Source organism: Oryx dammah, unplaced genomic scaffold (assembly GCF_014754425.2).
Source record: "Oryx dammah isolate SB20612 unplaced genomic scaffold, SCBI_Odam_1.1 HiC_scaffold_19, whole genome shotgun sequence".
NCBI classification, from domain to species: domain Eukaryota; kingdom Metazoa; phylum Chordata; class Mammalia; order Artiodactyla; family Bovidae; genus Oryx; species Oryx dammah.
In genome coordinates, this window is record NW_024070203.1 from 13560269 (window position 1) to 13587827 (window position 27559).

The 27559-nt window shown below is 62.3% G+C and overlaps 4 protein-coding genes and 1 long non-coding RNA gene across 5 annotated transcripts; 2 read left to right on the plus strand and 3 right to left on the minus strand.

Moving 5' to 3' along the window:
- Positions 1 to 260: 260 nt before the first annotated feature.
- GPAA1 (glycosylphosphatidylinositol anchor attachment 1) lies at positions 261 to 3614 on the minus strand. Its single transcript, XM_040261561.1, has 12 exons — positions 3425 to 3614; positions 3024 to 3203; positions 2827 to 2938; positions 2511 to 2658; positions 2330 to 2431; positions 2046 to 2242; positions 1776 to 1972; positions 1524 to 1677; positions 1266 to 1361; positions 923 to 1113; positions 672 to 842; positions 261 to 571 (listed from the first exon to the last, which is right to left on the minus strand). Exons 1-12 carry the CDS (start codon positions 3496 to 3498, stop codon positions 328 to 330), a joined length of 1866 nt encoding a protein of 621 aa, XP_040117495.1. The 5' UTR covers positions 3499 to 3614; the 3' UTR covers positions 261 to 327.
- EXOSC4 (exosome component 4) lies at positions 269 to 6717 on the minus strand. The gene is made up of 8 exons (XM_040261562.1): positions 6456 to 6717; positions 5300 to 5506; positions 3425 to 5200; positions 3024 to 3203; positions 2330 to 2938; positions 1776 to 2242; positions 672 to 1677; positions 269 to 571 (listed from the first exon to the last, which is right to left on the minus strand). Exons 1-3 carry the CDS (start codon positions 6624 to 6626, stop codon positions 4841 to 4843), a joined length of 738 nt encoding a protein of 245 aa, XP_040117496.1. The 5' UTR covers positions 6627 to 6717; the 3' UTR covers positions 269 to 571; positions 672 to 1677; positions 1776 to 2242; positions 2330 to 2938; positions 3024 to 3203; positions 3425 to 4840.
- Positions 3638 to 5822, plus strand: LOC120878744. The gene is made up of 2 exons (XR_005724626.1): positions 3638 to 3873; positions 5277 to 5822. It is a non-coding gene; the product is annotated as an uncharacterized LOC120878744 (long non-coding RNA).
- A 7924-nt stretch (positions 6718 to 14641) lies between the features above and the next one.
- OPLAH (5-oxoprolinase, ATP-hydrolysing) lies at positions 14642 to 24311 on the plus strand. The gene is made up of 27 exons (XM_040261563.1): positions 14642 to 14738; positions 15198 to 15421; positions 15493 to 15684; positions 16180 to 16279; positions 16358 to 16481; positions 16637 to 16832; positions 16900 to 17065; positions 17151 to 17289; positions 17383 to 17450; positions 17588 to 17853; positions 17939 to 18051; positions 18135 to 18305; positions 18442 to 18579; positions 18660 to 18798; positions 18927 to 19039; positions 19270 to 19421; positions 19983 to 20143; positions 20224 to 20325; positions 20396 to 20570; positions 22018 to 22202; positions 22321 to 22467; positions 22551 to 22685; positions 22867 to 23016; positions 23126 to 23283; positions 23389 to 23549; positions 23730 to 23827; positions 24102 to 24311. Exons 2-27 carry the CDS (start codon positions 15251 to 15253, stop codon positions 24246 to 24248), a joined length of 3867 nt encoding a protein of 1288 aa, XP_040117497.1. The 5' UTR covers positions 14642 to 14738; positions 15198 to 15250; the 3' UTR covers positions 24249 to 24311.
- Positions 24312 to 24351: 40 nt separating this feature from the next.
- LOC120878746 (sphingomyelin phosphodiesterase 5-like) lies at positions 24352 to 26541 on the minus strand. Its single transcript, XM_040261564.1, has 7 exons — positions 25618 to 26541; positions 25451 to 25523; positions 25093 to 25233; positions 24905 to 24994; positions 24748 to 24811; positions 24536 to 24671; positions 24352 to 24464 (listed from the first exon to the last, which is right to left on the minus strand). The coding sequence occupies exons 1-7, from the start codon at positions 26440 to 26442 to the stop codon at positions 24372 to 24374; spliced, it is 1422 nt and encodes a 473-aa protein (XP_040117498.1). The 5' UTR covers positions 26443 to 26541; the 3' UTR covers positions 24352 to 24371.
- Between the last annotated feature and the right edge of the window lie 1018 nt (positions 26542 to 27559).

The window sequence follows — 27559 nt, forward strand, 5'->3', positions numbered from 1 at the left end:
CTGCCTGCCATGCTTCCTCCTGCTCAGCACTGGACCATGATGCACAGAGACCCCCGACGTTGGGAGTCCACTTGGGGCTGCAGTCAGGTCTGAGTGTCCACCCAGGCTCTCCTCCCAAGGCTGGCACTGGGGCCCTCACTCCTGCCACATGGTAAGTGGACCAGAAGCAGCCGAGCAGGGTGCCAGGCCCTGCAGGCAGTTTCTTGCGACAGGGCCTGTGGCCCCACACACACAGCAGACAGCAGGCCAGGAGCCCAAAGGACATCTAAAACAGAATTGTTTATTTCCTAGGAAGAAGAGAACATGGGGAACTCCTAGCTGCTTCCGTCACTTCCAGAAGAGCACGTTCCAGAAGAGCAGCCAGCAGGGGTAGAGGCCCAGAGCCAGCAGCGGGAAGAGCAGGGAGCCGTAGGTGTGATGCTCCAGCACGCCCTGGGCCAGTGCAGCCAGGAAGAGCTGCCAGCCCTCGGCCAGGGAGAGCGGTGCTTCCTGCAGCTCCCGCCACAGGAACAAGCTGCCCAGGAGTGTAGCTGCTGGGCTCGTCAGCACCAGCAGGGCAGTGTAGAGTGGCCTGGGGGGGAGCAGAGGCACCAGGCGGGGAGGAGGAACGTGTGAGGTGGAACCCGTGGGGAGGGGTGCAGGCTCTGCAGTGGGGGCTGAGCAGCACGTACCGGGGCCCAGAGGGCTTGGTGACGGCAGCAGCAGGCACCATGCTGGCGGCCAGTAGGAAGCCCAGAGAGAAGTTGGTGAGGGTGATGCAGGCCAGCTGTAGTGCCAGGTAGATGAGGGCCACCAGTTTCAGGGCCATCCAGCCCCTGTCTGGGGCCTGTGTGCTCACCACCCTGCAAGGCAAGGGGCTCAGAGGCAGCCACCTGCACATCCAGGGTGCACCTGCCCACAACCACCCAGCCCAGCTCCTCACCGGTGGGTGTTGTGTGGCAGCGCCAGGCCAGCTGCATAGATGGCCAGCAGCGTCAGCACTACGGCCTCGGCCTCAGCCACGGGGAAGTGCTGGGTGGCCACGTGTTGACCCAGCACTGGTAGGACGTAGAGTGCCAGGCCCATGGCCTGGGAGACCAGCAAGGGTGCCACAAGCGAGGCCAGCCCCACACCCTGCAGGGCACATGGGCACTTGGAGATGGATCCTAGGACTACGGCAGTCCCAAGGACCCTCCCCATTCCTCTGCAGCTGAGACTGAGCAGCAGCAGTAATTACCACCTGGGACCCTAAAAGCTCACCCCAACAGCAGGAGGGGAACCATCACCTGTGTTGGAGAGTTGGGGGGACTGGACCCAGAGGTCTCCCCAGCCTCCTCAGGACCCACTCCAGCCTCATGCAGCTGCATCCACAGTTCCAGAGCGTGGCTAAGTCAAGGACCCTGATGAGAGGTGTGATGGGCTCTGCCCAGTGGGGGACCCAGGGCTCACTCCTACTCCCCCGCCCTAAGGATGGAGAGCTCTCCCCAGCCTAGAGTTGGGGGACCTGAAGCCAGCCACAAACAGACAGTGGAGGTAAAGGATATCTTGAGACCGAGGACCAGGAGCAAAAAACCGGCGGCCGGCATGTAGAGACCGATGGAGACAAAGCGGGAGAGCGCAGGGAGCAGGTAGAAGAAGAAGGACTGGTGCAGGCGCTCCAGAAGATGGTTGAGCTTGCGGAACATGCCCTCCAGAGCCCTGTCGGGTGTGGGCCAGGGTCATAGACGGCCAGACCCCCAGGCACCCACTCACTACCCTGCCCTAAGCATGCAAAGGGGAGATCAGAAGCCACTTACTTGCCCACTGCCACCAGATCATACTTATACTGGCGGAAGCTATTGATGCCACGGAGGGTCAAGGCCTCCACGCGGTAGCGCAGGAAGAGGCCATGGGCACCGTGGGGGCGGCCGGAGGCCTGCTGCAGAACCATGAGCAACAGCGTTTGTACACTCTGAAGTGGCCCATCTATTGAGGTCCAGTCCTGGGGTTGCAGCTTAGAAGATTTGGGGACAAAGTCAGATAGGCCCAACACACAGGTCCCATATTACCCAAGCAGGTGGCCCTACCTTGCCTTGCAGCGTGCACAACAGCCCCCCTTTCTGGCAGAAGGTCTGGAAGAGGTTGAGCAGGTCCAGGTTGGGCAGCTGTCCATTGAGCCCCTCCACAGCCACGTCGAGGCTAGTGACCACATCGCTGCTCAGCTCCAGGGCCACAGCTGCCTGGATGGCCCCAGCCCGGCCCTGCAGGGGTGATGACTGCATACCTGTGGAAGCAGGTGAGTGAGCTGCCAACAAGTGACCAGTGAGGACAGTGGCCCTGGGAGGGGCCAGGGCCAGGCAAGAGCACCCACCAGTGACATTGACGTCGTGGTAAGCTTCAAGCCAAGCCTCAGTGCCCAGGAGGTCGTGTTCTGTCACCAGGAAGATGATGTCTTTGGCCCAGTAAATCTGCCCTAGAGACCAGAAGCGGGTCAGCAGGGTCTGAGAAGGTGGCCAAACCCTCTCTTGCCAGTAGGAGCCCCTGAGCCTCACCCCGGAAGTGGGCAGCAAGAGCCAGCATCAACCCGACAGCCTGGCTGTTGGTTGAGTCAGGGCCACAGGGCACGGTGAGCACCAGGGACTCCGTGCTGGCAGCGCGAGGTGCCCGGAGGATGCCGTACACGTTGATGCCCGACACCATCTGCACGCAGTATTTGGAGGGGAGCCTCAGAACGACCGCACTCGAGGCGGCTGAGAGCCTCCCCTTCTAGTCCTAGAAATGCCCACCAGTGACTGCTCTGGCCCCAGGACATCCCCCCGCCCCCTCAAGGTGCTTCACGGTCGCAGGCACACCCCTCCCCCACAATACATAGCGCTCGTGTGTCTCATCTGGAAAGGGCAGTTTCCGGGAGAAACTCTGCGTGTAGACCTCCAGCCCCACTGACCGCATCGTCCGCTCCAGCCAGGCTACTGGCAGAGCCCTGGAGACACAAAGAGAGCTTCTGAGCAGAGTTCACTGGCCTTGACTGACATTGCTTCTCTGATAACCATAGCTCTGCCGCTCACCCCGACTTCCTGCGGTGGGCAGTGAAGTCCCGGGCAAGGCTCCGGGCACGGTCTCCGGCCGCAAACTGCTCCTCCACCATGGTGGAGCCCATGGCGTTCTCCGACATGTAAGTGCGCTGGGTCAGCGGCGGGAAAGCCAGCGCCAGGAACCAAGCGATGCCCGCCACATAGCTCAGCACGCTGCGGGGAGAGAGACGGAGGGACCACCAGAGCGTTAGAGGCCCTGCCTCTGTCTCTGCACTGGGAGTGGAGAGGGCATATCTGCGGGACCTGGACCGAGTCCCGGGACGCCTTACGGGAGAGCTGAGCCCCAAGCCTGAGGCCCCGACTGATCCCGGTGGGCGGGAGGGCACGGGCGCGAGCGGTCTGAGGGGCCTCTGCCCCAGGGGCCCCGCCCTCACCAGAGCGGCGCGTTGAGGCGCAGCACGAGACGGGCGAGGGCGCGCCGGCGCACCGGGTCCGACAGGAGGCCCATAGCAGGGCCGGGCGGCTCCGGGACGGCGCTCCCACTGCCAATTACGGCAGCCGAGCCCGCGCGCCGCTCCTGTCAGACCCGGGCTCCGCGCCCGCCCGTACTTCCGGTCCCGACGGCCCTCGCGCTGCTGCGCATGCCCAGAGCAGAACCGCAGTGGAAGGAGCGAAGGGGGGTCTGGGTTCCCCAGCCCGTAGCCCGTCCAGAGAGAGCGGCCTCCAGGTAGGCTACCCGCAGTGTGCCGCACCGGAGGCAATTAAGACTACCGGCCGCCCGAGAAAGCTCGGCTCCAACTGGAATCAGAGAAGAGTGATGAATAGGGCAGCTGGGAGTAAAAGCGGAAGCGGTGATCAGAGCATAGATGCCAGATTTCTGAAGGTGCTCCCACTGGCACTGACCGGTCTAACAGCCGTGGTAGGATGTGAGGGGGCTTCTGCAGACAGAGAGGCCAAGGCGTTGGCGGGTCCATTCCTATGGATGTAGGTAACCAAAACCAGCCGAGTGGAATCAAGCATGTGTCCAGAACCAAGATCATTGGGGTCGGATGACCACAGGGAAGAAGGTGCATGAAACTACTGGCCAAAGGGTTTCAAAGGAGCTGGGGTGTGTTGAGTAGAAAGTGGGAAGCACCCCTGTCTGGGCCAGGAGGTGCCTGGGATATTAGAGAAGGAGCAGCCCCTTGGTTCAGGCTGCAAGGCCTGGTGGTGAGGGCTCAGTCAAGTCTGAGGTGGAAGAAGGGGGAGCCTGAAAGAGGAAGGTGCAGTGGTGGGGCAGCAGGCAGTGTCTGTCCTAGGGTCAGAACTGAGAAGACTCCAGGTGACATTATGTGTCTGTTGCACTTTTGGAGCCCAAGAGAAGTAGCAGGACAGGCCCAAAAGGCTCCTAGGGGGCAAGAGACCCTTCAGTCCAAGCCACAATCCAGAGGATGTGGGACACGGCCCCCACATGACCATGGTGAATACCCAAAGCCACCCCTCAGGACTTGTGCTCAGGACTCTGGATGTGTTGGGATGAGAATGACAGACTCCATGGTCCTGGGGCATGGCTCGTTATACCAGACTGTGTCTCAATGCCCAGCTGCCTCAATCCCTTCTTGGCCCAGGCTGCTCACTTCATCCAGGGACATCCCCCTTCTTCAGGGTGCTCACCTGAAGCACGCTGATGAGCAGGGTGAGCAGGACTGAGGCTGCAAGGGGTGTGTAGTGTATGTCTGGGGGGCGGACCCTTAGTAATTGCTAGAGCCAGCACCAGGGCAGGATCCAAGGGCAAGGAAGTGTGGTGGGGAAGAGATAAAAGTACAGTGGAAGGTGCTTAGGTTTTATTCTGGGCTTGGATGGCCATGTGCTCAGTCCCCCAGCAAGACAGAGGCCTCTTGTACATGCTGCCGGACCACACGGTCCAGTACAGTATGTACATCCCGGGAAGCCCGGGCAGCGGCCTCTAGCACCTGCTCCAGGTGGTCCTCATGCAGTCTGGCATCCATCTCAAGCAATGCAATCTGGCCTGAGGCTGGTAGCAAGGCCAGGGCCAGCTGGGGGCCCCCAGCTGCTTCCTCCACATGGCTGAGGTCTGCCAAAGCTGTTCCATCCACAAAGCCAGCTGAGCAGGCACACACAAAGTCCCGCATGGGTATCCCCGCATCCAACACTGCCAGCGTGGCTGCATTCACACAAGCTGCGTAGGTCCCGCCGTCTGCCTGCAGCACCTGCAGGAACCCCCCAGTGGCATCAGTTTTTCAAGCCGCTGAATCCCAATCCCTCCTTTCTCTCTCCCCTCCACAGGCTGAGGGCTGCTGCCTGCTCACCTGCACATAGATGTCAATCTGGGAGCGTGGGTGCAGCTGTGTAAGGATGGCTGCCTCGAAGGTCTGACGCAGATGCAGACCCATCTCACAGGACTTGCGGTCCCCGTGTGGCCGCCGCTTGCGCTCCCCTGTGCTGAAGGTTGCAGAACTGTACTGACAGTTCACCAGGGCCCGGTCAGGCAGGGCTCGAGCCCGGGAGCCTCGGATCTGGAGTAGGGTGGGGGAGAACACATGAGCCAGGCCCTTCCTCCCTCTACCTCCAACATCCCAACAAGCAACCACTTTACCTGCAAAACAACACAGCCCGAGGGAGGGCCATTGGGCCAGGCTCTAAGCCACCATCGTCCCTGGATCTCTCTCCTGACAGGCCTCCCTGTTTCCCCTCTTGACTCGTCCTCTCTCTCGACCCATGCTTCCTTTGTATGAGAATCTGTTTACATATATCAAGTCTGATTCTACCTCCTCTGCACAATACATATACTGCTTACCTTATAAAGGGTTCCCATCACGCGTGAGATAAAAATCCTAGATCTTTTCCCTGTTTACAAAGGTCCTGAGTTCCTGCTTCCCTAGAAACCCCTCAGTCTCATTTGGAATTACCGCCCCTCTTCCCCATCACCAGCCCTTCTGCTCTGCAAGAGTGCCATGCTTACTTCTACCTCTCTGGCCTTAAGTCTCCAGCGCTGGAGTGGTGATAAACCCAAGCGATTTTATTAACACTCTCTGTCTTCACGGAGTTTATGTTCCAGTGAGGAGACAAACAGTGAGAAATAAGATAAACTGATGTCTGAGGAGGCGGGTGCGGGAAACCAGCTAAGTGTGTGGATGTAAAGGAGGGAACTTGACTTGTAAAGGGTAGGTAAGGTGGTCTGGGGTGGGATGGGGTGAGGTGTCACCCGGAGGTGACGTCGGAGTGGAGCTGAGCGGTGAGGGAGTGAGTGGGAGCGGCCCTGGCGGTTTTAGGAGTAACAAAGGGGAGTGGCGAGCGCTCGAGAAAGGCAGAGACCGTCGTGCAAGACACTGTTAGGACTTTGGCCGCGGCCTCACAAGGCGGCGCGCGCCAGCCTCACCCCCGAGGCCTCTACTCAGCCGGGTAACCCCTCACAGCTGCAGCTTCCGCCCCCGGAGGAAGCCCGGCTCGCGCGCGCCCACTCGCCTCGTGAGGCCCGTAGACCACCGCCAGCGCCTTGGTGTTGCCCTGTTCGATGTAGGCCGAACCGTCGGCCTGCGCGAATACACCCATCCGCGCCTGGATCTTGCGCAGCTCACTAGCGCGCCGCCCGTCCACTCGGTAGCCCTGGTCGGATAGGAGCTCCAGCCCAGCCATGCCGCCCGGGCGCTAGCCAGGCTTGAGCGCTCGGCAGAACTACACTTCCCGGTAGAACTGACTCCCCACTTCCGATTCCCCAGGACTACGGTTTCCGGGGCACCGACCCCAACTTCCGGTTCCGGACCCATGCGATTCTCCCAGAGTTCCCGAAGGCACCACATCTTATTTCCGGTCCTTGCGGAACTGCGGCTGTGGGCGCGCGGAGGGACCCCTGTGGCCTTTTGGGGTACGGACTCGCGCCTGCAGGGCTGGAGGGATGCCGGACGTGGAGTCGCCGTGTCATTTCTTCCCGGGTTGGTCATGGGGGCGGCTCCCTCTACCATCCGGGCCTGCCCGCCCCACGCCGCCTTGGTCGCCGCCGGCCCGGGCCCGTGCCGGAACCCGGGGTGGGGGCCTCCTGCCGCGCCGCCGCCTCTCCCTCTGCCTCTCCACTGAGGCCCGCGCTCCCCGCGCCGCTGGCGCGCTTTACTTCTGCTTGACGCTTGGCATCTCTCTCGAGGTTTGCGGGCTATAGCCGCCACTGCTGGTCTTAAGTTCTTCCGCGGTCATAAATGCAGGCCTTCTCCCAAGCTGAGATACACTCTCTGTTCGCTTTTTTTTTTTTTTCTTTAAACCGTTTAGTTTTTACGTTTGTCCATTTAAAAAAAGCAGACACATGTTGTACGTACACATGGTCAGATTTTTTAGTTTCAGTTTTCCATGTTGCCTTGTTTCTCTGCACGCATCCCCTTATCTACTATAGCTTAAAAAATGGCTCCATGTTTTTCTTCACACTCATAATTACATCCAAGTCACACACAGACACATGTATATGCAGTTGTACATGTACAGCCGTATTGTGGCCTTTGGAACTCTTATTTTTTTTCATGGGATTGTTTCATACACTTTTGCATTTAACTCAAAAATATTTTATAAAATCTGTCCAAGTAATCCTGTGGAACTCATAGTTTTTTGGTTGATACGAGTATCAAGTAATAAGTAGAGTGTACCCAGCAACCACCCCATTGTGGGCAGTGGATGTGTTTCCCGGGGTCTGGGGGATAGAACCCCAGTGCAGTGACTTTCTGAGTGAAGGCTGTGTGGGAGTTAGATTCTCCCTCCTCTCCCACCTGGAATAAATGTTAAAAGTTTTTTACATAATCTTTCCCCCTTCAGAGGGTTACTGCCATTCCTCTTGCATTTCCTGGCCTGATGTCAGTCAAGTGCCCTGGAACAGCAGAGGGGCTCACAGGAGGAGGGATGAGATGTTTTCCTTCACAGCTGCCTCCTGTTTCCAGATACCTTTTGCTTGGTGGTCAAGGTCACCATCAGGGAGCTCATTACCCTCCTCATTTGCATTATTCGGGCTTCTCTGGTGGCTCAGCTGGTAAAGAATCAACCTGCAGTGGAGACCTGGGTTGGGAAGATCCCCTGGAGAAGGAAATGGAAACCCACTCCAGTCTTCTTGCTTGGAGAATCTTATGGACAGAGGAGACTGGTGGGCTATAGCCCATGGGGTTGTAAGAGTCAGACACAACTTAGGGCATTATTCAGCCCCTCTGCAGTGCTTAGAAACCAGATCCCATGCTTCAGGTTTGAACGTGGAAGGATAAATCAGCAGGGCTGTGACACTGACCACAGGGAGGCGACATTCACAGCGGCTGAGGGCGGTGTGCACTTGGGGCTTTCCTGTCTGTCGTCATTGGTGACCGGCAATGACTGGCATTGTTGTGAAGCCTTCCTTCCTCATGTCTTTGGTGGCAGGTGGTGGCTGTTGGCCAGGGCTCAACTGAGGCTCTGAGAGACAGCACATCTTCATGTGGCCTCTCCTTCCTCATGTCTTTGGTGGCAGGTGGTGGCTGTTGGCCAGGGCTCAACTGAGGCTCTGAGAGACAGCACATCTTCATGTGGCCTCTCCATCCAGCCTGGGCTTCTGCAAAACACGGCACCAAGGTGGCCTCCCAAGACAAAGTGGGTATTTGTGGCATTCTAAGACCTAGCCTCCAGAAGTCAGGTAGTGTCACTCTTGCCAGACTGTGGGTCAAGGCAGTCACCAAGGTCTGCCAGGCTCAAGGGGAGGTGACATGGTCCCCCCTCCCCGCCCACAGGAGCAGTTCAGTGTCAAGCTGTGGGAAGAGCAGGTGGAACAGACATGCTGTGGTGGGCTTGGGCCTAAGTCCCAGGCACAGTGACCCCTCCGAGGTGGTCTGGAATACTGCTGCACAAGGCCTTGTTACTGCGCCTGGGCCATGGCCGTCATCCTCTGTTTGGCTCAGTGCCCTCACTCTCGGCTCCAGCTGGACTGAGCAGGTTACCAGTGGAGTCACACAGGGCTTATTCTCAGCACTGTGGACACTTCGTGTTTCTGTTCTTACTAGGTCAAGATTGCTGTAGTCCATTGACGCAGGTGGAAGCCCCTGGGTGCCCCGCCTGTTGCATGGTAGGCCCTAGCAGCTCAGGATAATCAGAATAATGTTGGTTCTGGGCCTAAGGAGCCCAAAGTGACTGGGGGGGGTGGCTGTTCTTTTCATACTGCATGCCTTACTGTGCCCCTCATGGAAGTGTCCTCCCCCGCCCCCACCCCTAGTAGTATCTCTGGTTTAAGGTCCGGGCACTTCAGGAATGAGAACCCCTTGGTTCTCTGGCCCTTGTGTTCTAGTCACAGCATACACACCTGGGTGGATTCAGGTTTGAGGGGTATAAAGCTTATACAGATTTGGGAGCCGTGTTGAGGATCCCCAAGAGCAGCTGTGGCCCTGAATTCAGTTATTTACTAGAACTCACAGAATTCAGCACACAGAATTGTACTCATGACCAGGATTCAAGGGAAAGGATGTTAATGAAAATCAAAAGGAAAAGCCTGCTGGGGCAGAGTCAGAGGAAACCAGGTGTCTCCTTCCAGAGTCCTCTCCCTGAAGAATCTCAGGGGACACTCTCCATTCACCCAGCAACAAATTGCAACATGGTACATGACATGCTGGCCACTACAGAAGCTCACTGGAGACTCAGGGCCCAGGGTGTTCATAGGGGCTGGTCACAGTCATAGGCCTCTGCCTGGATGTACCTGGACTCCTAAAGAAGAAAGGAGGGGGTTCAGCATAAAGCACATTTGTTTGTACAGAGAGTTGAGGTTTGAGCTCCTCTCACTGGGCAATGGCAGGAGCCCTCCTGAAACCTAGGTTCCCAGACACAGCAATTTTGCAGCTGCCTTCTGAAGGAGAGCCATCTCAGGGCCCTTTTTAAGGAGGACAAGATCATATATCCAAAATTAAGGGAACAGAGTGAGGAAAGAAGTCCTAACACGGAACACTAATATTTTTTTGGCTGCACTGGGTCTTTGCAGCCTGAGGGCTTAGTTGCCCTGCAGCACACGGCACCTTAGTTCCCTGACCAGGGATTCAACCTGCATCCCTTGCACTGGAAGGTGGATTCTTAACCACTGGCTGTGCCACCAAGGAGGTCTCAACACAGATTTTTAAAGTTGACCGATATCACAAACATCACAAAACACAAAAAACAAACATAATGTCCTCAATTAACTTCCTGATATATTTCTCTAACATGTTTCCGCTGTGCTTTTTGGATACAAAATCTGATGGCCTCTTAAGATGGTGACACTTTCATGATGTCCCCTTCTATATAGAGAGAGGATAGTTTAGTCTCCACTCTAACATGTTTAATCAAAGATTATTTTTATAACTTAACTAGCTTGGGAGTAAAGTTGTTTTCAGGTAACAGCCCCTTTAGCTTGTTCAGTTATTAAGTCATGTCCAACTCTGCAACCCCACGGACTGCAGCAGGCCAGGCTTCCCTGTCCTTCACCATCTGGAGTTTGCTCAGACGCGTGTCCATTGAATCGATGATGCCGTCCAATCATCTCCCTTTAGCTGTGTTTGTTAGTTGCTTAGTTGTGTCTGACTCTGCAGCCCCACGGGCTATAGTCTACAAGGCTCCTCTGCCCATGGAATTTTCCAGGCAAGAATACATGAAAGTCATTTAGTTGTGTTAGATTCTTTGTGACCCCCTGAAATTCTCCAGGTCAGAATACTGGAGTGGGTAGCCTTTCCCTTCTCCAAGGGATCTTCCCAACCCAAGGATCAAACCCTGGTCTGCGTTGCAGGCAGATTCTTTACCATCTGAGCTACCAGGTGGTAGCTTTATCAATTACCTTTATCTAATATTGTGTACGTTCTCAGAATTGTTAAATTTGAGAAAACCTATCAGATTTACATATGAGCCCTAAGATTTCAGGGTCTTTAGGGGCTGTTTATCACATTTTAGAGGTTTTTTGAATTGAAGACATTAGCCAACTCCATCAGCCCTATGTCGGTGACGCGCAGCACTGTTCCTGGGAGTCCCTTCTGTACCAGAATGACAGCAATACCTGAACGACACCAGGGAGCGGCTGCTCCCACCTCAGCCTGCCTGAGCAGAGCCCACCATGCCCCTACGTGTCCCCAACAGCAGGGGAAGAAGTGACACAATGCCGGGTGCAGTGGGAAGAGACAGAATTAACCTCACTGTGATGACATGCTTTTGGAAATTTTATAGAGTGTGCAGCCCTGTGAACACTCTGCTGAGGCCCTGACCCGGAGGGATCCTGAGCCTCCTGACTTCACAGTGAATCTGGCCCTTGCCCCAGACCCCCCCGGGCAGCACAGATGCATCTCAGCGGTGGCCTATCCCAAGAGCGGTCAGTGGCCAGTTGGCAGAGTTACTGATCTGTTGCAGGAACTCTGGGCTGTAACCAGCAGCTCCTCCTTGGCCTTGTTGCCTTTGCTGTTAGTTCATTAGTTCCGGGGCTTGTCGAGAGCAGTTCTGTGGAGTATGTTCCTCCACGGTGAGCAGCTTCTGACGTACTACTCAGCCCCCCGCCTCACCGCCCCCACCCCACCCCCTTACAGTCAATCTCAGCTGCTGAGAAGTCGCATCTGAGTCAGCGGAGCATTCAGCCACTGGCTGAGCAAAGGTTTGGCTTCAGCTCCCAAGCCAGTGGTGAGCTGTCCTTTGCTGATGAATCAGGGTACACCTGGGGAACACTTTCAAGTCTGCCCCACATCCAGCCGGCATAATAGGCTGAAGAATACCTGCAGAGATAGCTGGGTCCTGATTCCTGGAGACCATGAATGTCACCTGTGACAGAAGGAACTCTGCAGATATGATTAAGCTAAGTGTCTTGAGAAGGAGTGCATGTGCTGGAGTATCCAGGGGGCCCCCATGGAAACATAAGGGTCCTTTCAAGGTGGCAGCAAAGGGGTATTTGGGTGCAGAAGAGCAGGAGAGGTGACCTTGGAGGCAGAGTTGTGGAGTGAGGCAGCCTCAAGCCAGGGAGTGCTGGCCACTGGACACAGCAAGGAACAAACTCTCCCCAGGACCCTCCAGAAGGAACTGTTATTTTAGCCCATAGACTCAGTTTGGACTTCTGGCCTTTAGAGCTGGAAGAGAATAAACGTCTGCTGTTTTAAGCCTTCACGTTGCTGGTAATGTGTTTGAACCCTTAGGTAACTTCTCACTGAGACCTCCACTGTCCTTGACTCCAAGCTTGGCGTCCAGAAGAGTCTGCCTGCTCCGCTGTGCTATGGAGCTGCTACTCCTTCCCCCTGGCCTCTCACCTTGGGCGGGGTCTGGGGGAGCTGGGCTGGTGGGAGCTTGCCCCTCCCAGAGTGACCCCCGGAACCATGGGTGGCTGTTGGGGAGGAGGCCTTGTCTTCTCATCTTTCCTAGGTTCCTCTGCACTACTGGCTAACAAGTGGAAACTGCAGTGAGCAGGCCCGCAAAATGCAAAAAACAACATGAAATAAATCATAATGGAAGAAATGACTCAAAATAATGGCAACTACACAGAACCAATCCCATTAGAAAACACATGGGGAGAAAGAAGGAAGGCTTTCATATGTTCTCAAGTACAAACCCAGTCGTTGCTTTTGACGGGGCTCCCCTGCCCTCAGAAACTGCCGTCCTTGTCTGCTGGGGCTTCCCTGCTACCTGCCCCACCCTGTTCCCTGAGGTTGTGGCCCTGAACGTGGTGCATCTGGGGTGCCTGTCCTTCATGGGACAATGACTCTCCCTGCCATCCGCACGGGAGGACTTCCTGTGCTTACCCTAAGGTGCTTGCAGGCTTACCCAGCGCCCCCAAGCTCTGACCCGCCAGAGTCTCTGAGGCTAGTCCAGCTCCTGCTGCCGCTGGGCCAGACACACCCCCTCCCTCAGGACAGCTCAAACGTCCACCCTCCTGCCCCCTTCAGATGATGTGCTGGCCACCACCACCTCTGGGACTGTACCCAGGGACCCAGCCCCACAACCTGGCATGAGCAGCGGGTGGCCAGTGGGGAGGAGGGACGCCTGAATCTTTCAGCTCCTTTCCTGCAATACCACCATGATAGGCTGGGACCCAGAACCTTCTGTCCACCAGGAGGGGCTTCTGGGAGGGACTCCCAAGTCTGGGGCAGATCTGGGCCCTACTCGTGGGGCAGATCTGGGCCCTACTCGTGAGCCAGAGGCCAGAGTTTGGGGGGTGCCCCGCTCAGGGTGCTCGGAACTGCTGGGTGCTGGCTCTGAAGCCCCGGAATGTGGCTGCGGTGGGGGGTAGGGAGCCGTTGACCTCACAATGGCGGGGTCCGCTGCCCTCTGGCCAGCCTGCCTGCCGCCAGCAGCTGCTGCCCACCGCTGCCGGGCATGTCCCTCCTCAGCAGCTACGAGGGCCTGCGGCAGGAGATCCAGCGGCTGGCACAGGAGAACGAGGAGCTGCGGCGGCTGGTGCAGCTCATCCAGGAGAACCAGGAGCTGAAGCTGGTGCTCAGGAACCGGGGCAGCAGCCTGAGCTTCTGTGGCCCCGGGCTCCTGGCTGAGGTGGCCGCTGGCCCCCGGCTCCCCCGGCGCAGAACCATCAAGTTCAAGGATGTGGAGAGAGGTGTGCGCTGGGCCGGGGACTCTGCGGGGGCTGCAGGCTCCACCAGTTCAGCCGTGTAGCAAAGTGGGGGCCCCTTGCGTCCCTGGGCCATGTCCTGTCAGGTGCTGACAGGGGCTGCGGAGGAAGGGGGGGCTGGAGCGGGTGCAGTGGAGGCAGACCAAAGGGAGGGAGCCATGTGGCTGCCCTTCAACCCCCCAACATATGGGGGACACTGAGGCAGCTAGAGGCCAGTCAGTGGGGAGCCCCGCCGCAGCCAGGGTGCAGCCTGGAGCCTGCGCCCTTAAAGCAGCCCACTTCCCCCTCTCCTCCTGGGACCAGCTTCAAAGACCAGCAAGGGTCAAGAGAGTGCAAAGCCGGGGGTGGGACGGGGGCCAGGGTGTGGACCATGTCCCTACCCGTCTGGCCCCCTGTCTACCTAGTCCCTGAGGTAAGGGGGGCCCCTTCACCTGCTGCTGCTCTTGGGAAGCCCCCTATCCCCCACCGTTCCTTTTCTAGAGCCCTTCACAGCTTGAGTCCACCTCAGACCTGGGCAGGCAGCCAGGCGGCTTTCAGTCCACAGAGGAGCACGCAGGGGAGGGGCAGCCATCCTCCCCGTGGTCACGGGACTGACCTGCTGTCTGGCGACATCAGCCAGAGTGCCGCAGGGTCGGCCAGGGAGGGTGGTGTGGAGGGCCCCCTGCCCACAGAGCCTGTGGGGAGCGAAGGCTTTCTCCAGGGTTCGAAGGCCTGGCTGCCGGGGCCCTCAATTCCAGCCTCCCGCGTCGCTCCCCGACTCCCCCGCTCCCCCCAACCGCGGCGCGCTGGGGCGCACTCCGAGGTCGTCTGGGCAGCCTGCTCCCCTCTCCCGGGGCGCCTGGAAGAGGCTTCCCGGGGCGTCCACGCCCAGCGAGCTCCGAGCCGGCGGAGGGTCGGGCGGCCGCCGAGCCCAGGTGCCCGCGGGTCGGGCCGCGGGGTGGGGCCGCGCCGGCACAGCGCTTCCTCCGCGGGGATCGGCATGGAGACGCCCGCCGCCCTCCGGCCCAGCTCGGCCCCGCCCCCACGTACTCGGGATGGCTCGCAGCCGAGGGAGGGGACGGCTCCGGGCCGCCAGATCTTGACGCAACCGGAGAGCCCGGAGCGCCGGGACCGGTCGTGCGGGGGGCGGGTCCCGCTTCCGGGCTGGGGGCGGGCGCGGGCAGGCTGCCGAACGGACGGCGAGCGACCCGGAGCCGACAGGCCAGGTGGGGACCCTCCCCGCTCCTCTCCGCACCCCTTGCCCCCGATCGCCCCCGCCGCGCTCTCCTCCTCGCCTCCCGGCCCCAACCCCGGCCGGCCGTCTGCGCAGGCTCCGCCCGGTCCCCGTCCCCTCTTGCTCCAAGGTCGAGCCTTCGGGCAGTGGACCTTCTCTCACCTGCCCCCAAAGCACGTGCTTCTTCCTGCTTAAAGGGTCCAGAAACCCCAGCCCCAGGGCTCCTGCTGCACCTCCTCCTCGGAAAGTCCTGCTCCGGGAGGCCCTGGGTTTCCGCCGCAGCCCTGGGCATTGGAACTGGGGAGTAGGCACAGGGGGCATTAGGCCCAGCCCGGACTTACCCAGCTCTGGCTCCACCCAGGGCCCCTTCTGGGCCCGGAATCCCGTCCTCTCCCCATCCCAGCTCTGCTCAGGGCTGCCCGCCTGTGGATGACCCACTGCCTCTGGCCAGTTCTCCCAGGACTGCCGGCTGAGGAGTCGCTGCTGGACTCCAGCCCCATCACCATGGGTGGCCCGGAGGGGCGCTTCCATTTTGCCATCGACCGTGGAGGCACCTTCACAGATGTCTTTGCCCAGTGCCCAGGGGGGCACGTGAGGGTCCTAAAGCTGCTTTCAGAAGACCCTGCCAACTATGCGGACGCCCCCACTGAGGGCATCCGCCGCGTCCTGGAGCAGGTGGGCAGGGCAGGGTGGCAGGTGGAGGGGTCTCTGGGCCAGAGGCCTGAAGGCTGACCACGTGGTTCCAGGAGGGGGGCGTGCTGCTGCCTCGGGACCGGCCGCTGGACACCAGTCGCATTGCCAGCATCCGCATGGGCACCACGGTGGCGACCAACGCGCTGTTGGAACGGCAGGGAGAGCGGGTGGCGTTGCTGGTGACGCGCGGGTTCCGAGACCTGCTGCACGTGGGCACCCAGGCCCGCTCAGACCTCTTTGACCTGGTGAGCTCATCCAAGTCAGCGGTGGCTGACTGCATAGAACGCGTTTTCCCTGGGGCGCCTGGGCCCCTCAGGGAGGGCAGTCCTTGGAAGGGTCAGTGCTAGCCCAAGGCCACAGCCGATAGCAGGTTCTGGACACTCACGATGGGACGCTGCGTCCCCCAGCCCTGAGTGGCCATGTGTTGTTCTGGGCCTGTCCTCCACTCTGCCGCGTCCTGGATGCTGACCCTCACCCCTCTGCGGGGTTCTGGGATGGAGCAGCTCTATGAGGGCAGACAGCTGGCAGCACTCAGATGCCTGGGGGCAGAGAGCCACCCTGGGTGGGCCTTCCTTGGGCCACCCAGTCTGTCTCCTGGGACCATCCCGTCTGACTGTGTCTCCTGGGGCTGTGGACCGGCCCGCTGGGACACATCCCCTAGCCTGCATCGACCCATCCACGCAGGACCCCAGCAAGGACCCTCAGGCCTGGGCCACCTCTGAGCTTCTGCCCGCCCTCAGGCCGTGCCCATGCCCGAGATGCTGTATGAGGAGGTGCTGGAAGTGGACGAACGGGTAGTGCTCTATCGAGGGGAGCCGGGTGCTGGGACACCCGTGAAAGGTACGGAGCTGCGGAGTGCTGGGGGCGGGGCAGCAGGCCCTGACAGCCTTTGACCCCGATCCCACGGCTTCCTCGCAGGCTGCACAGGGGACCTGCTGGAAGTGCAGCAGCCTGTGGATCTGGGGGGCCTGCGAGGGAAGCTGGAAGGGCTCCTGTCCCGGGGCATCCGCAGCCTGGCCGTGGTGCTCATGCACTCCTACACGTGAGTGGGCTGTGGTGGGGCGGGGGCCGCGGGCCGGGCCGGAGTGCTGAGGGTGGGGGGCGGGACGGCGTGCGGGGCGCGGGCGGAGCGGGGCGGGGATACGGGGTGCGGGCCGGCGGGCGGGGTTGGGTCTCAGTGGCGCTCGGTCCTCCTAGGTGGGCCCAGCATGAGCAGCAGGTGGGCGCCCTGGCCCGGGAACTGGGCTTCACGCACGTGTCGCTGTCCTCGGAGGCCATGCCCATGGTGCGCATCGTGCCCCGGGGGCACACGGCCTGTGCCGACGCCTACCTCACGCCCACCATCCAGCGCTACGTGCAGGGCTTCCGCCGTGGCTTCCAGGGTCAGCTCAAGGTGAGACCCCCTCCCTGCCCGCCCCTGGCCCGCCCCACCCCGCCCCTCACCGCCTGCCTGCCCACAGGACGTGCAGGTGCTGTTCATGCGCTCCGACGGTGGGCTGGCGCCCATGGACTCCTTCAGCGGCTCCCGCGCTGTGCTCTCCGGCCCTGCTGGGGGCGTGGTTGGTTACTCAGCCACCACCTACCGGGTGGAGGGCGGCCAGCCAGTCATCGGCTTTGACATGGGAGGTATGAGGGCCCGAGGGTGGGGTCTGGGGGCCTCAGTTGCTGGGCTGGGCAGCATCTGGGTCTCCTTGCTCCCCACCCCCACCAGGCACGTCTACCGACGTGAGCCGCTATGCTGGCGAGTTTGAGCATGTTTTCGAAGCCAGCACGGCTGGTGTCACCCTCCAGGCCCCCCAGCTGGATATCAACACGGTGGCAGCGGGTGGGGGCTCCCGCCTCTTCTTCAGGTCAGCACCATCCCGCACCTGTGCGGACACCCCCAGCCCCACCTCCCTAACCCGCCTCCTAGCACGCCTCCAACGCCAGTCCCCTCTCCAAAGGTCCGGCCTCTTCGTGGTGGGGCCAGAGTCTGCGGGAGCCCACCCCGGCCCTGCCTGCTACCGAAAAGGTAAGTGCTGGCATACTCTCCCTGAGACCCTTCCAGCAGAGCCCGGCACAGCCCAGCCCCTCCCCCAGCCCCACCCCTACTGGCCATGCCTGGTACCCACCTACAGCCCCAGCCCCCACACTGTGCACACCTCCCAGGGGGCCCTGTGACAGTGACGGATGCTAATCTGGTCCTGGGTCGCCTGCTGCCTGCCTCCTTCCCCTGCATTTTTGGGCCGGGAGAGGACCAGCCACTGTCCCCAGAGGCGTCCCGAAAGGCCCTGGAGGCTGTGGCCACGGAGGTCAACAGCTTCCTGACCAACGGGCCTTGCCCAGCCTCCCCACTGAGCCTGGAGGAGGTGGCCATGGGGTTTGTTCGTGTGGCCAACGAGGCCATGTGTCGGCCCATCCGTGCTCTCACGCAGGTACGCCCACCGCTGCCCTTGCCTGTGGGGGGAGTGGGAGGGCCAGGTGGATGGGGGGGCCACTGATCCCCTTCTGGTTCCCCAGGCACGAGGCCATGACCCCTCGGCCCACGTGCTGGCCTGCTTTGGGGGAGCTGGTGGGCAGCATGCTTGTGCCATCGCCCGGGCCCTGGGCATGGACACTGTGCACATTCACAGGTGTGTCTGGGTGCAGTGTGTGGGTCCGGGGCGCCCACTTTGGGAGACACTGTACCCACCGCTCTGCCGTCCTTGTCCTGTAGGCACAGTGGACTGCTGTCGGCGCTGGGGTTGGCCCTGGCCGACGTGGTGCATGAGGCACAGGAGCCCTGCTCCCTGCCCTATGCTCCCGAGACCTTTGCGCAGCTGGACCAGAGGCTGGGCCGCCTGGAGGAGCAGTGTGTGGAGGCCCTGCGGGCCCAGGGCTTCCCCAGGTGGGGCTCTGGGGGCTACCAGGCCACCTCACTTGGGGTCCAGTCAGCAGCAGTCGGGGAGGGCCGGGCTCTGAGAGCTGCAGGAGGCGCCCCCACCCGGCCCCCCATGTGAGCGCCCTGCCTGCCACCATCACAGGTCCCAGATCAGCACTGAGAGCTTCCTGCACCTGCGCTACCAGGGCACAGACTGCGCCCTGATGGTGTCTGCCCACCAGCACCCGGCCAGTGCCCGCTCGCCCCGAGCTGGTGACTTTGGGGCGGCCTTTGTGGAGAGGTGTGTGACCTCCGCCTCCCAGGAGTCCGGGCACACGGGTTGGCCTGGCTGCCACCCCTGACAGTCCTCTCTGGGCTCAGGTACATGAGGGAGTTTGGCTTCATTATTCCTGAGCGGCCGGTGGTGGTGGACGACGTGCGGGTCAGGGGCACCGGCAGCAGCAGCCTTTGCCTCGAGGATGTCCCAAAAGCCCATAGTGGGCCTCCCCGGGTAGATAAGGTTAGTGATCCCGCCTGTGCCCACCCCCCCACCCATCCACAGCCACTGGGACACGAGGACAGAAATGGAGGGGGAGACGCAGGGAGAGCTCTGGGCCTGGAACCCTGCTCACCCCGCACCCTCCTCAGATGACCCAGTGCTACTTTGAGGGGGGCTACCAGGAGACCCCTGTGTACCTGTTGGGAGAGCTGGGCTGTGGGCACAAGCTTCAGGGGCCCTGCCTCATCATTGACAGCAACAGGTGGGCTGAGGCCTGGCCGGGGTGGGGGTGTGTGGGGTGAGGCCCAGGGTGAACTGTGGGGCCCTGGCTGGGGGGGGTGGGTGGGGCGGTCCTCTGGCCCCAGCTGCAGGAGTCTGGAGGACTTTTGGGTCCCTTCATGGTTGGATGTTCTTTGGCCTGGGCATGTGGGGAACCTGGCTGGGTGGGGGTCTGGCCTGGCTCCTCCAGCCCCTCTGCTCCCCTGCCTCCAGTACCATCCTGGTGGAGCCAGGCTGCCAGGCAGAGGTGACTGAGACTGGGGACATCCGCATCTCTGTGGGGGCCGAGACGGCCAGCATGGTGGGCATGCAGCTTGACCCCATCCACCTGTCCATCTTCTCCCACCGCTTCATGAGCATCGCTGGTGAGTGGCTGCACAGTCCTGCTCCCTCGCCTGCTCCCTGCAGTGCAGGGGGTGGTCTGCATGCGGGGCAGTGTGTGCTGGGGTGCCTGGCAGGGGTGTGCAGGGAGAAAGTGCGATCGGGGTAAGGGCAGAAGCAGAGCCTCTGAGCGATGGGGCAGGCAGTGTGGCCCCGGCCCCAGGATGGACCTGCTGCACCTGCAGGTCTGGGGCAGGGGGGTGCTTTTGCCCTCCCAGCACCATGTGATCTGGGCTCTACACAGGGAACCCAAGCTCAGGGTCAGGCTAGGTGCTTGCTGGGGCCACCAACATTGGGTTCTTACTGCAGGAGGCAGGGTGTGGGGTTGATGGGGGCATTGGGCAGGGCTGAGAAGGGAAGGGTTGCCCTTGGCACGAGCAAGACGTCTGGCCACGTCCTCACGTGTCTAGGTAGACTGTCACCTGCTTTGGGTCCTGGGTCTGGGACTCAGAGGCCTTGAAGGCAGTGGGCCCTGCCCCTCTGTACCCAGGATGGGCTGTGGGTGGCAAGGGGCCAGCAGGCATCTGGTCACTATGTGCCCCCAGAGCAGATGGGCCGCATCCTGCAGCGCACGGCCATCTCCACCAACATCAAGGAGCGTCTGGACTTCTCCTGCGCCCTCTTTGGGCCCGACGGGGGGCTGGTCTCCAATGCCCCTCACATCCCCGTGCACCTGGGTGCCATGCAGGAGACGGTGCAGTTCCAGGTTCGGGAGGCCCCTTCCCCTGATCCCCCTACCCCTCAGCCCTGCCCCCTCCCCACTCTGCACCTGTCTCCTGGCTTCAGATTCAGCAGTTGGGGGCTGATCTCCACCCTGGCGATGTGCTGCTGAGCAACCACCCCAGCGCAGGGGGCAGCCACCTGCCAGACCTGACTGTCATCACACCGGTGAGGGGCGCTGCCCAGGGACCCATGGAGGAGGGCCACCGGCACCGCTGACTGTTGCTCTCACCCCTAGGTATTTTGGCCGGGTCAGACGCGGCCTGTGTTCTATGTGGCCAGCCGTGGGCACCATGCAGACATTGGGGGCATCACACCAGGCTCCATGCCCCCCCACTCCACCAGCCTGCAGCAGGAGGGCGCGGTCTTCCTGTCCTTCAAACTTGTGCAGGGGGGCGTCTTCCAGGAAGAGGGTGAGTGGCACTGGGCTGGTACACCTGGCTGCTTCTTGCCTGCCCTCCCCCCAGGCTGGCCTCCAGGCTGGGGGAGCCAGGCGGTGACCCCGCAGAGTGGTTGCACAGTATCTCTCAGAGATAATCAGAGGCGCTGAGCTAAGTTGTGCCTGGGCCCAGGGAGCCCTCAGTGGTTTGGGGGTAGGGAGTTGGCCAGGACACCCAAGGGTGCAGGAGAGGGAGAAGCCTACTTCAAGTGGGCAGCTGCTTCTGTTTATAATTCGCACTTTGGTTTGCATTGGGTCTGGGGGCTGCAGAGAAACAGGGGTGCCAGGGGCTGCAGGCTCCTGAAGAGCTTCCCTGGGCCTGGGTCAGGGCAGTGGGTGGCGGGGCAGCTGTGAAGGGCGTCAGCTGGGCCGGAGCTGGTCTGCTGGTGCACCTGCTGACATGCAGGTCCGAGGATGTCCTGCAGGCCAGGAGGGGGGGTGGGGTGAGGGCTCTACCTGCCTTGGGGGATGCTGAGCCTCAAGCTGGGGACAAGGGTGAAGGTGGTTTGGAGGTCAGGGTTGGTGTCTGGTGGGATTTGGGCACGGGGGAGGGAATGAAGTTTGGACAGCTGTACGATGGAGGTTCTGGCTTTGTGGTTGCTGAGGAGGTGAGGCAGCAGCTTTGGTGGGACCTGGGGGCAGGACGGCCAGTGTGAGGCTGCCAGGGGTGAGAGCCCCAGGGGCATCTCAGAGTGAGAACAGGTGATGGGTGACCGGACCATGTGCTGCTGTGGGTGTGAGGACACAGATAAAGGGGCTGAGGCCTGGCTGCTGCCTTGGTCAGTGTGGGGTGGGGGCAGAGGGCAGGGACCCCTGAGGGACATGAGCAGGCAGAGGACCTGGTGGCCAGGGAGCCTCAGAGAAGATCCTGACCCAGACTCAGGAGAGGTGCTTTCCTGAGGCATGGAGTGGTCCTTGGGGTCAAACCTGTACTACTTGCCATGGGTGGAGTCTTTGTCCAGGTCTGCTGGGGCCAGGGATGGGGGGACAGACAGCCATGCTGATGCTCTTTCAGTGATTGGCCATGGCCGCGAGTGGTGGGCCCTGGGGGGGAGGGTTAGGTAAGGGAAGTGGTTTTTCCTCTTGGTGGGAGGCCTAGAAAAGGCTGGAGAGTGGGCCAGTGGGGAGGTAGGGCAGGAGGAATGGAGGTGGTGGGGAGAGTTTGCTTGGGGAACTTGCCCCCTGCCCCTGCCCTTACCTCCAGCCCATGTGTGGTCACAGCAAAGCTACCTGTCTATTCTAAGGTGCCCTGGGGGATTGGGGTGTGAGGAGAAGGTTCAGCCAATGGGGGAAGAGTCAGCAGAGTGGTAGGGAGCCAGTGCTGGGCCAACACGTGGAGCCTGCAGTGCCCCGGCAGAGGAGCAGGGCACCAGGCGGCCCTGGGACTCCCAGGTGGCTCAGTGGTGGTCCCATCCATTTAGCGGTGACTGAAGCCCTGCGGGCGCCAGGCAAGATTCCAGGCTGCAGCGGAACACGGAACCTGCACGACAACCTGTCAGATCTGCGTGCCCAGGTGGCGGCCAACCAGAAGGGCATCCAGCTGGTGGGCGAGCTCATCGGGCAGTATGGCCTGGACGTGGTGCAGGCCTACATGGGCCACATTCAGGTGGGCCGGGGGCAGCAGGGCGGGCAGCTCTGTGCTCGCCTCCAGGCGGGTGGGCAGAGGAGGAGGGGGCACCTGGCCCACCTGGAAGGGACATGGCTGATGCTGAACTCCCCACCAGGCAAACGCGGAGCTCGCTGTGAGGGACATGCTCCGGGCCTTTGGAACTGCCCGGCAGGCCCGGGGCCTGCCCCTGGAGGTGTCTGCAGAGGACCACATGGACGACGGGTCCCCCATCCGACTCCGAGTGCAGATCAACCTGAATCAGGTCAGTCTTCGGAGGGGGTACCTCCTCGGGCATCACGGGCACGCCCGGCGGACTGCTGATCTCTCCCCCACTCTGGTGGGCAGGGTAGCGCGGTGTTTGATTTCAGCGGTTCAGGGCCAGAGGTGTTCGGCAACCTCAACGCGCCGCGGGCCATCACGCTGTCTGCGCTCATCTACTGTCTTCGCTGTCTGGTCGGCCGCGACATTCCACTCAACCAGGTGCGAGGGGCTGTGCTGTGTGCAGGGACAGCGGCTCCACCCCAAGCCCACATCACCCTCAGTGAGCCCGGGCGAGGTCAGCTCAAGGTCGGCCTGATCCTAGGGAGCAGGTGGTGTACTTCCCTCCACAGCCCTCCCCCCGCCGCCCCCCCTATTGTTGAGAGCCGCCCTCTGCCCTCAGGGCTGCCTGGCTCCGGTGCGCGTGGTGATTCCTAAAGGCTCCATCCTAGACCCTTCCCCCGACGCGGCCGTGGTGGGCGGCAACGTGCTCACGTCGCAGCGCGTGGTGGACGTCATCCTGGGTGCCTTCGGGGCCTGCGCCGCTTCCCAGGTGTGGTGGGCCCAGGGGACGCTCTGTGCGGCCAGAGGCGGGGATGGGCTGCGGGCGGTGGGGAGGGGCTGCACTCGCAGCCAGCGCAGCGACCCCTTGCCCCTGCCAGGGCTGTATGAACAACGTGACCTTGGGCAACGCCCACATGGGCTACTACGAGACGGTGGCGGGCGGCGCTGGCGCGGGTCCAGGTTGGCACGGGCGCAGCGGCGTGCACAGCCACATGACCAATACGCGCATCACCGACCCCGAGATCCTGGAGAGCAGGTGACGGCTCGGGGTGGGTTGGGGGCTGGGGGACGGGGCTGGGCAGCGGGGCGGGCGGCGCGGGGACGGGGCCGGCTGGGCTGAGCTGAGCCCGGGACCGTGCAGGTACCCGGTTATCCTGCGCCGCTTCGAGCTAAGACTGGGGTCCGGGGGTCGCGGCCGCTTCCGGGGCGGCGATGGCATTATCCGTGAGCTGCTTTTCCGCGAGGAGGCGCTGCTGTCCGTGCTGACCGAGCGCCGCGCCTTCCAGCCGTACGGCCTGATGGGTAAGTGGTTCCCTCCCCCTCCTCCCCCCCACCCCGCCCCCTGCCCAGCCCCAATCGCCGCGGGCAGTCTGTTCCCCACCCACCTCCTGTCCCATCTGTCCTCCCGTTTAAAACACCCCCCCTCCCCCATCTCTCACTTCCTTGCCTCCTGGGCCACTCCCACCTTGCCTCTTCTTGAAGGGGGTGAGCCTGGTGCCCGGGGCCTAAACCTACTTATCCGGAAGGACGGCCGGACAGTGAACCTGGGTGGGAAGACCTCGGTGCCCGTGTACCCTGGGGTAAGAACTGCGGCCTGCCCTGTCCCATCCTCACTCCCCCACCCTCAGTGGCCCTCATCCTACAGAGGGTGAATGGAATTGCGGAGATAAGCGGAGACCAAGTTTAATTTGGCTCTTGCAAGAATAGGGGGCGGAAACAAAAAAAACGGGCCCGAGAACCCGGGCTCCGTGGTCCAAGCTGGCCGATATGGACACGCTGCCCCGTGGGGATGGGCCTGTAGCGGGAGGCAGGGCAGCGCCAGGCCCAGGCTGATCCTGCCCCTCTGCTCCACAGGACGTGTTCTGTCTCCACACACCAGGCGGTGGGGGCTACGGGGACCCGGAGGACCCCGCCCCACTGCCAGGTTCGCCCTTGCAGCCCCTAGCCTTCCCCGAGCGGGGCAGCGTGTATGAGTACCGCAGGGCCCAGGAGGCTGTGTGAAGGAGGGCCCACACAATAAAGATCCCTGAAGTCGCCTTTCCCCCTGGCGACTGGCCAGGCTCACGTTCTGTATCACCGTCCGTCTTTCCACCTGTTCTGGCACCTGTCTCCTGCAAGCTGGCCTTAGGAAGATGTGGACACTCGGAGCCGAAGTCCCACAGCCAGGTGGTCTGTGAGTCCGGCCAGGGCAGTGCTGAATGTCACCTGCTCCACCTCCTGGAGGGCGGGAGGCAGGTTGGAGAGTCGCCCCAGTGCGGCAGGCCCGCACCCTGCGCTCTGGCACTTACCGGGCTCAGGAGGCCTCCAGGCGTGCTGCGGTAGGTGATGTAGTCCAGGCGCCGGCCCCGCCAGGACTCAGCTGGGGGGCCTCCACGGGGAGGGCCTGCCAGGTAGCGGCGGCGCCCTTTCTTCTGCTCCAGGGCCCTGAGGAGGGGCCGTGTCACCAGGGTCAGGGCAGCCCTCCTTCCCGACCTTGTCTGACCCCCAGGTAGCCACTCACCTACGCAGCATCTCCGGCGAGCAGGCCACGGAGCGGCGGAGCTCGGAGGGTCTCAGCAACGTCCCTGGGGTGGGCGGGGAAGGGCATTATCAGTGGGCGCCTCCGCAGAGACCGCCTGAGGTCCCCCCGCCCCCATGGGGTGCCCCGCCCTGCGTACCCAGGGCCCAGGGCTGCTCCCGGCGCGTGCCCAGCCGGCAGGGGTCCCGGAAGCAGCTGAAAAACTGGTGCTCCTGCTCCTGCTGGTGGTCTGTGGAGAGGCGACATTCGGGTGTGTGTGTGTGCGCGCGCGCGCGCGCGCGCGGGGCGGGGGGGGGGGAGTGTTGGGGGAGGGGCAGGCCGTCTTACCTAGCGAGCAGTTGTCGAAGTTGAGGTCACCCAGGAGCACGCTGAAGGCCACGGCCTCGTCACTCTGGCGGCTCTCCGCCTCGAACTGCCCGGCCCAGTCCAGGAGCACCGTCAGCTGTTTGCAGCGCAGGAGCCCGTCCTCTGCGGGGCGGGGTGGAGGAGCCGGTGTCCGCACCCTGGACACCCAGCTTCGCCCCCCGTCCCACCCCATCTTGATCCGCTAGCGCACCTAGGGACTCGCGGCGGCTGGGGCAGTTAATAAACTTTGCAAGGAAGGGAGGTGCTGGCCAGGGTTGGGACTCGCTGCCGCCACCGCCACGCAGAGGGGCCTCCTGGTTACGAACCCAGCAGGGCTCACCGCTGGGCGCGTGCAAGTGTGTGCAGTGCAGGAAGCCCACGACGCGGCGCCCGTCCAGGATGCCCAGCTGCGCCTGCAACACCACGGACCTTGGCGCTCCTTCGCGTGTTCCACTCCAAGCCCCGCCCCTCCCTGGTGCCGCAGCACCACGGCCAGGGGACAGGTACCTGCGCGGAAAGTAGTCCCTTGGAGGCCAGAGCATCCTCGCCACGTGCGTGGGGGAAGGACTGGAAGGCGGCACGCAGCAGCGGATAGCGCGAGGCCAGCAGCAGCCCACTGCCCAGCAACTTGAGGTGTAGGCCGCGCTGTAGGCCGAATGTGCCCACGTCGTACAACACCGGGCCCAGATTAGATGCCAGGAGGCTCACCAGGCGTCGCTCTGCGCGAAGATCGAACGCCTCCTGCAGGCACACGAAGTCCAGACTCGCTGGCATGGCTCCTGTCAGCACCCCGCATGGCATCGCCTGCACTGGCGAACCGCAGCCCGCAGCCCCATAGGGCGAACTCCGCAGGCCGGCGAGCAACACTGTGCCCACGGCTGCGGCCCGCCGCTGCGTGTGCGGCAAGTTGTTGAAGCGCGCCAGCCCGTCGGGGAGCAGGCACAGATTTGCGCTGAAGAAGCCAAAGCTGCGCGCGGGCTCAGTGCGGGGGCACCAGGGCGCAGGGGGCGCCCAGCACCGCGGAGGAGGCTGGTAGCAGAAGGGACGGCGCCAGGCCTGCAGCAGCAGCCAGAGCAGCAGCGCCGGGAGAGTCAGGGGCAGGGCCGCGAGCAGCAGCAGCAGAACGCCCGCGGCGCCTGCGGCGGTTCTCAGCCAGCTCTGTTCGCTCCGGCTCTCGGCCGGCGCCCAGCAGCCCAGCAGCTGGTCCAGGGCCCAGTAGGCCGGGAAAAGCAGCGCGCGGGTCAGGCGGTGGAGAGCGTGCAGCACAGGGTGCGGGAAGGGCGAGGGTCGTAGGGCGCAGGGCGTCGGGGGCCAGTCGGGCGGGGATGGCATGGCGCACGAGGCTCCTCGGCAGTGTGAGTCTCCGACGACTCATTGGCTTCCAGCGTGCGAGTCGATCCGCGGGAGCTGCAGGGAAGTCGCAGGGGTCAAGGCCACGTGGCACAGCTTGTGCGCGGGGCCGGGAAGGCGCTGTGCCCCGCGAGCTTGGGGGTGCGGACGCTGGCAGAGCCGCCCGGGAAACCGCCCTCTGCTCACTCGCGCGGAGTCTCTGCGGCGGTTGGAGAGAACCAAAAGGAAAGCAGAAGGGACCCTGGTCCCGCCCCAGAAGCCCCTCGCCCCGCCCTCCCCTAAAAGCCTCAAGGAGAAACCGCAGACCGCGCGGACCAGCGCAGCTCCTGGGCGCAGCCACACCCAACGGAGGCCGACACTTTTCTCGTGTCCGGCGGCCGGACGGGAGTGCGATGCGCGCTGCGTCCAGCTCTCTGCCTCCTCCCGCCAGTCAGGGTGAAGTGGCCCTTCGCTCCTGCTGCCCTGACTGCGGCGTATACCCGACCCCGATCTGTGCCCCGGTTCGTGACGTCTAGCACCTGAGTGCTAAGACACGCCCGCAGATGGGCGGACTCGAGCAGCCTAACCAGCCGCCACCTCTGCGCTGGCTCTGTGGGCCTACCACGAGAAACTTCCAGTCTGGGGGAAGGACCGTTGGTTCGGCTCTGCGCGGCCGGCCTGGCCTTCCGGAGCACGTGAGCCAGATGGGAGCCACTCTGTTGGGTCCCAGGACCGAGCTGCCTGGCCTTGCTCAGGTGCTGCCTTGCCCTCCCCTCCCTGGCCCCCAACTTTCTCATTCCAGCTGCGAAGCGGTTCCTAGAGCTCTTACGGTTGACTCCTAAATTGCCCTGAAGCTTGGGCCAGGATTGCCCTTCCTGCCTGCAGACACAGAGAAGGGGCTCTGCTCCCCGCACCCCCCTCCTCAAATTTTCCAGAAATCCTGGATCCCCTGTAGAAATCAAGGTCTGGTGCTGGGTGTGCTCGTTCCTACCATCCTGTCGTTCAGCCTTCTCAGCAGACAGAGCTAGGCACACCTAGGGCTCTCTGCCTGTCTGTACACAGGGGCTCTGCCTGCCTTTCCCAGGGGTCTGACTTATCTGCTGAAGTAGGCCTGGGGGGA

Bases quoted from the DNA above. Each gene is read 5' to 3' on its own strand.
- EXOSC4 (XM_040261562.1), bottom strand. From the start codon at position 6,626: ATGGCTGGGCTGGAGCTCCTATCCGACCAGGGCTACCGAGTGGACGGG. The intron at 5,507-6,455 runs GCGAGTGGGCGC...ACCCTACTCCAG, and splicing joins TGGTCTACGGGCCTCACGAG to ATCCGAGGCTCCCGGGCTCG. The intron at 5,201-5,299 runs GTGAGCAGGCAG...GGGTTCCTGCAG, and splicing joins AGATTGACATCTATGTGCAG to GTGCTGCAGGCAGACGGCGG.
- GPAA1 (XM_040261561.1), bottom strand. From the start codon at position 3,498: ATGGGCCTCCTGTCGGACCCGGTGCGCCGGCGCGCCCTCGCCCGTCTC. The intron at 2,939-3,023 runs GTGAGCGGCAGA...TTGTGTCTCCAG, and splicing joins GCCCACCGCAGGAAGTCGGG to GGCTCTGCCAGTAGCCTGGC. The intron at 2,243-2,329 runs GTGGGTGCTCTT...CTGCTTCCACAG, and splicing joins CCACGACGTCAATGTCACTG to GTATGCAGTCATCACCCCTG.
- LOC120878746 (XM_040261564.1), bottom strand. From the start codon at position 26,442: ATGCCATCCCCGCCCGACTGGCCCCCGACGCCCTGCGCCCTACGACCC. The intron at 24,812-24,904 runs GTACGCAGGGCG...CGCCCACCCCAG, and splicing joins GGAGCAGCCCTGGGCCCTGG to GGACGTTGCTGAGACCCTCC. The intron at 24,672-24,747 runs GTGAGTGGCTAC...GCCCCTCCTCAG, and splicing joins TCGCCGGAGATGCTGCGTAG to GGCCCTGGAGCAGAAGAAAG.
- OPLAH (XM_040261563.1), top strand. From the start codon at position 15,251: ATGGGTGGCCCGGAGGGGCGCTTCCATTTTGCCATCGACCGTGGAGGC. The intron at 17,290-17,382 runs GTCAGCACCATC...CCCTCTCCAAAG, and splicing joins GGCTCCCGCCTCTTCTTCAG to GTCCGGCCTCTTCGTGGTGG. The intron at 22,203-22,320 runs GTGGGCCGGGGG...ACTCCCCACCAG, and splicing joins CCTACATGGGCCACATTCAG to GCAAACGCGGAGCTCGCTGT.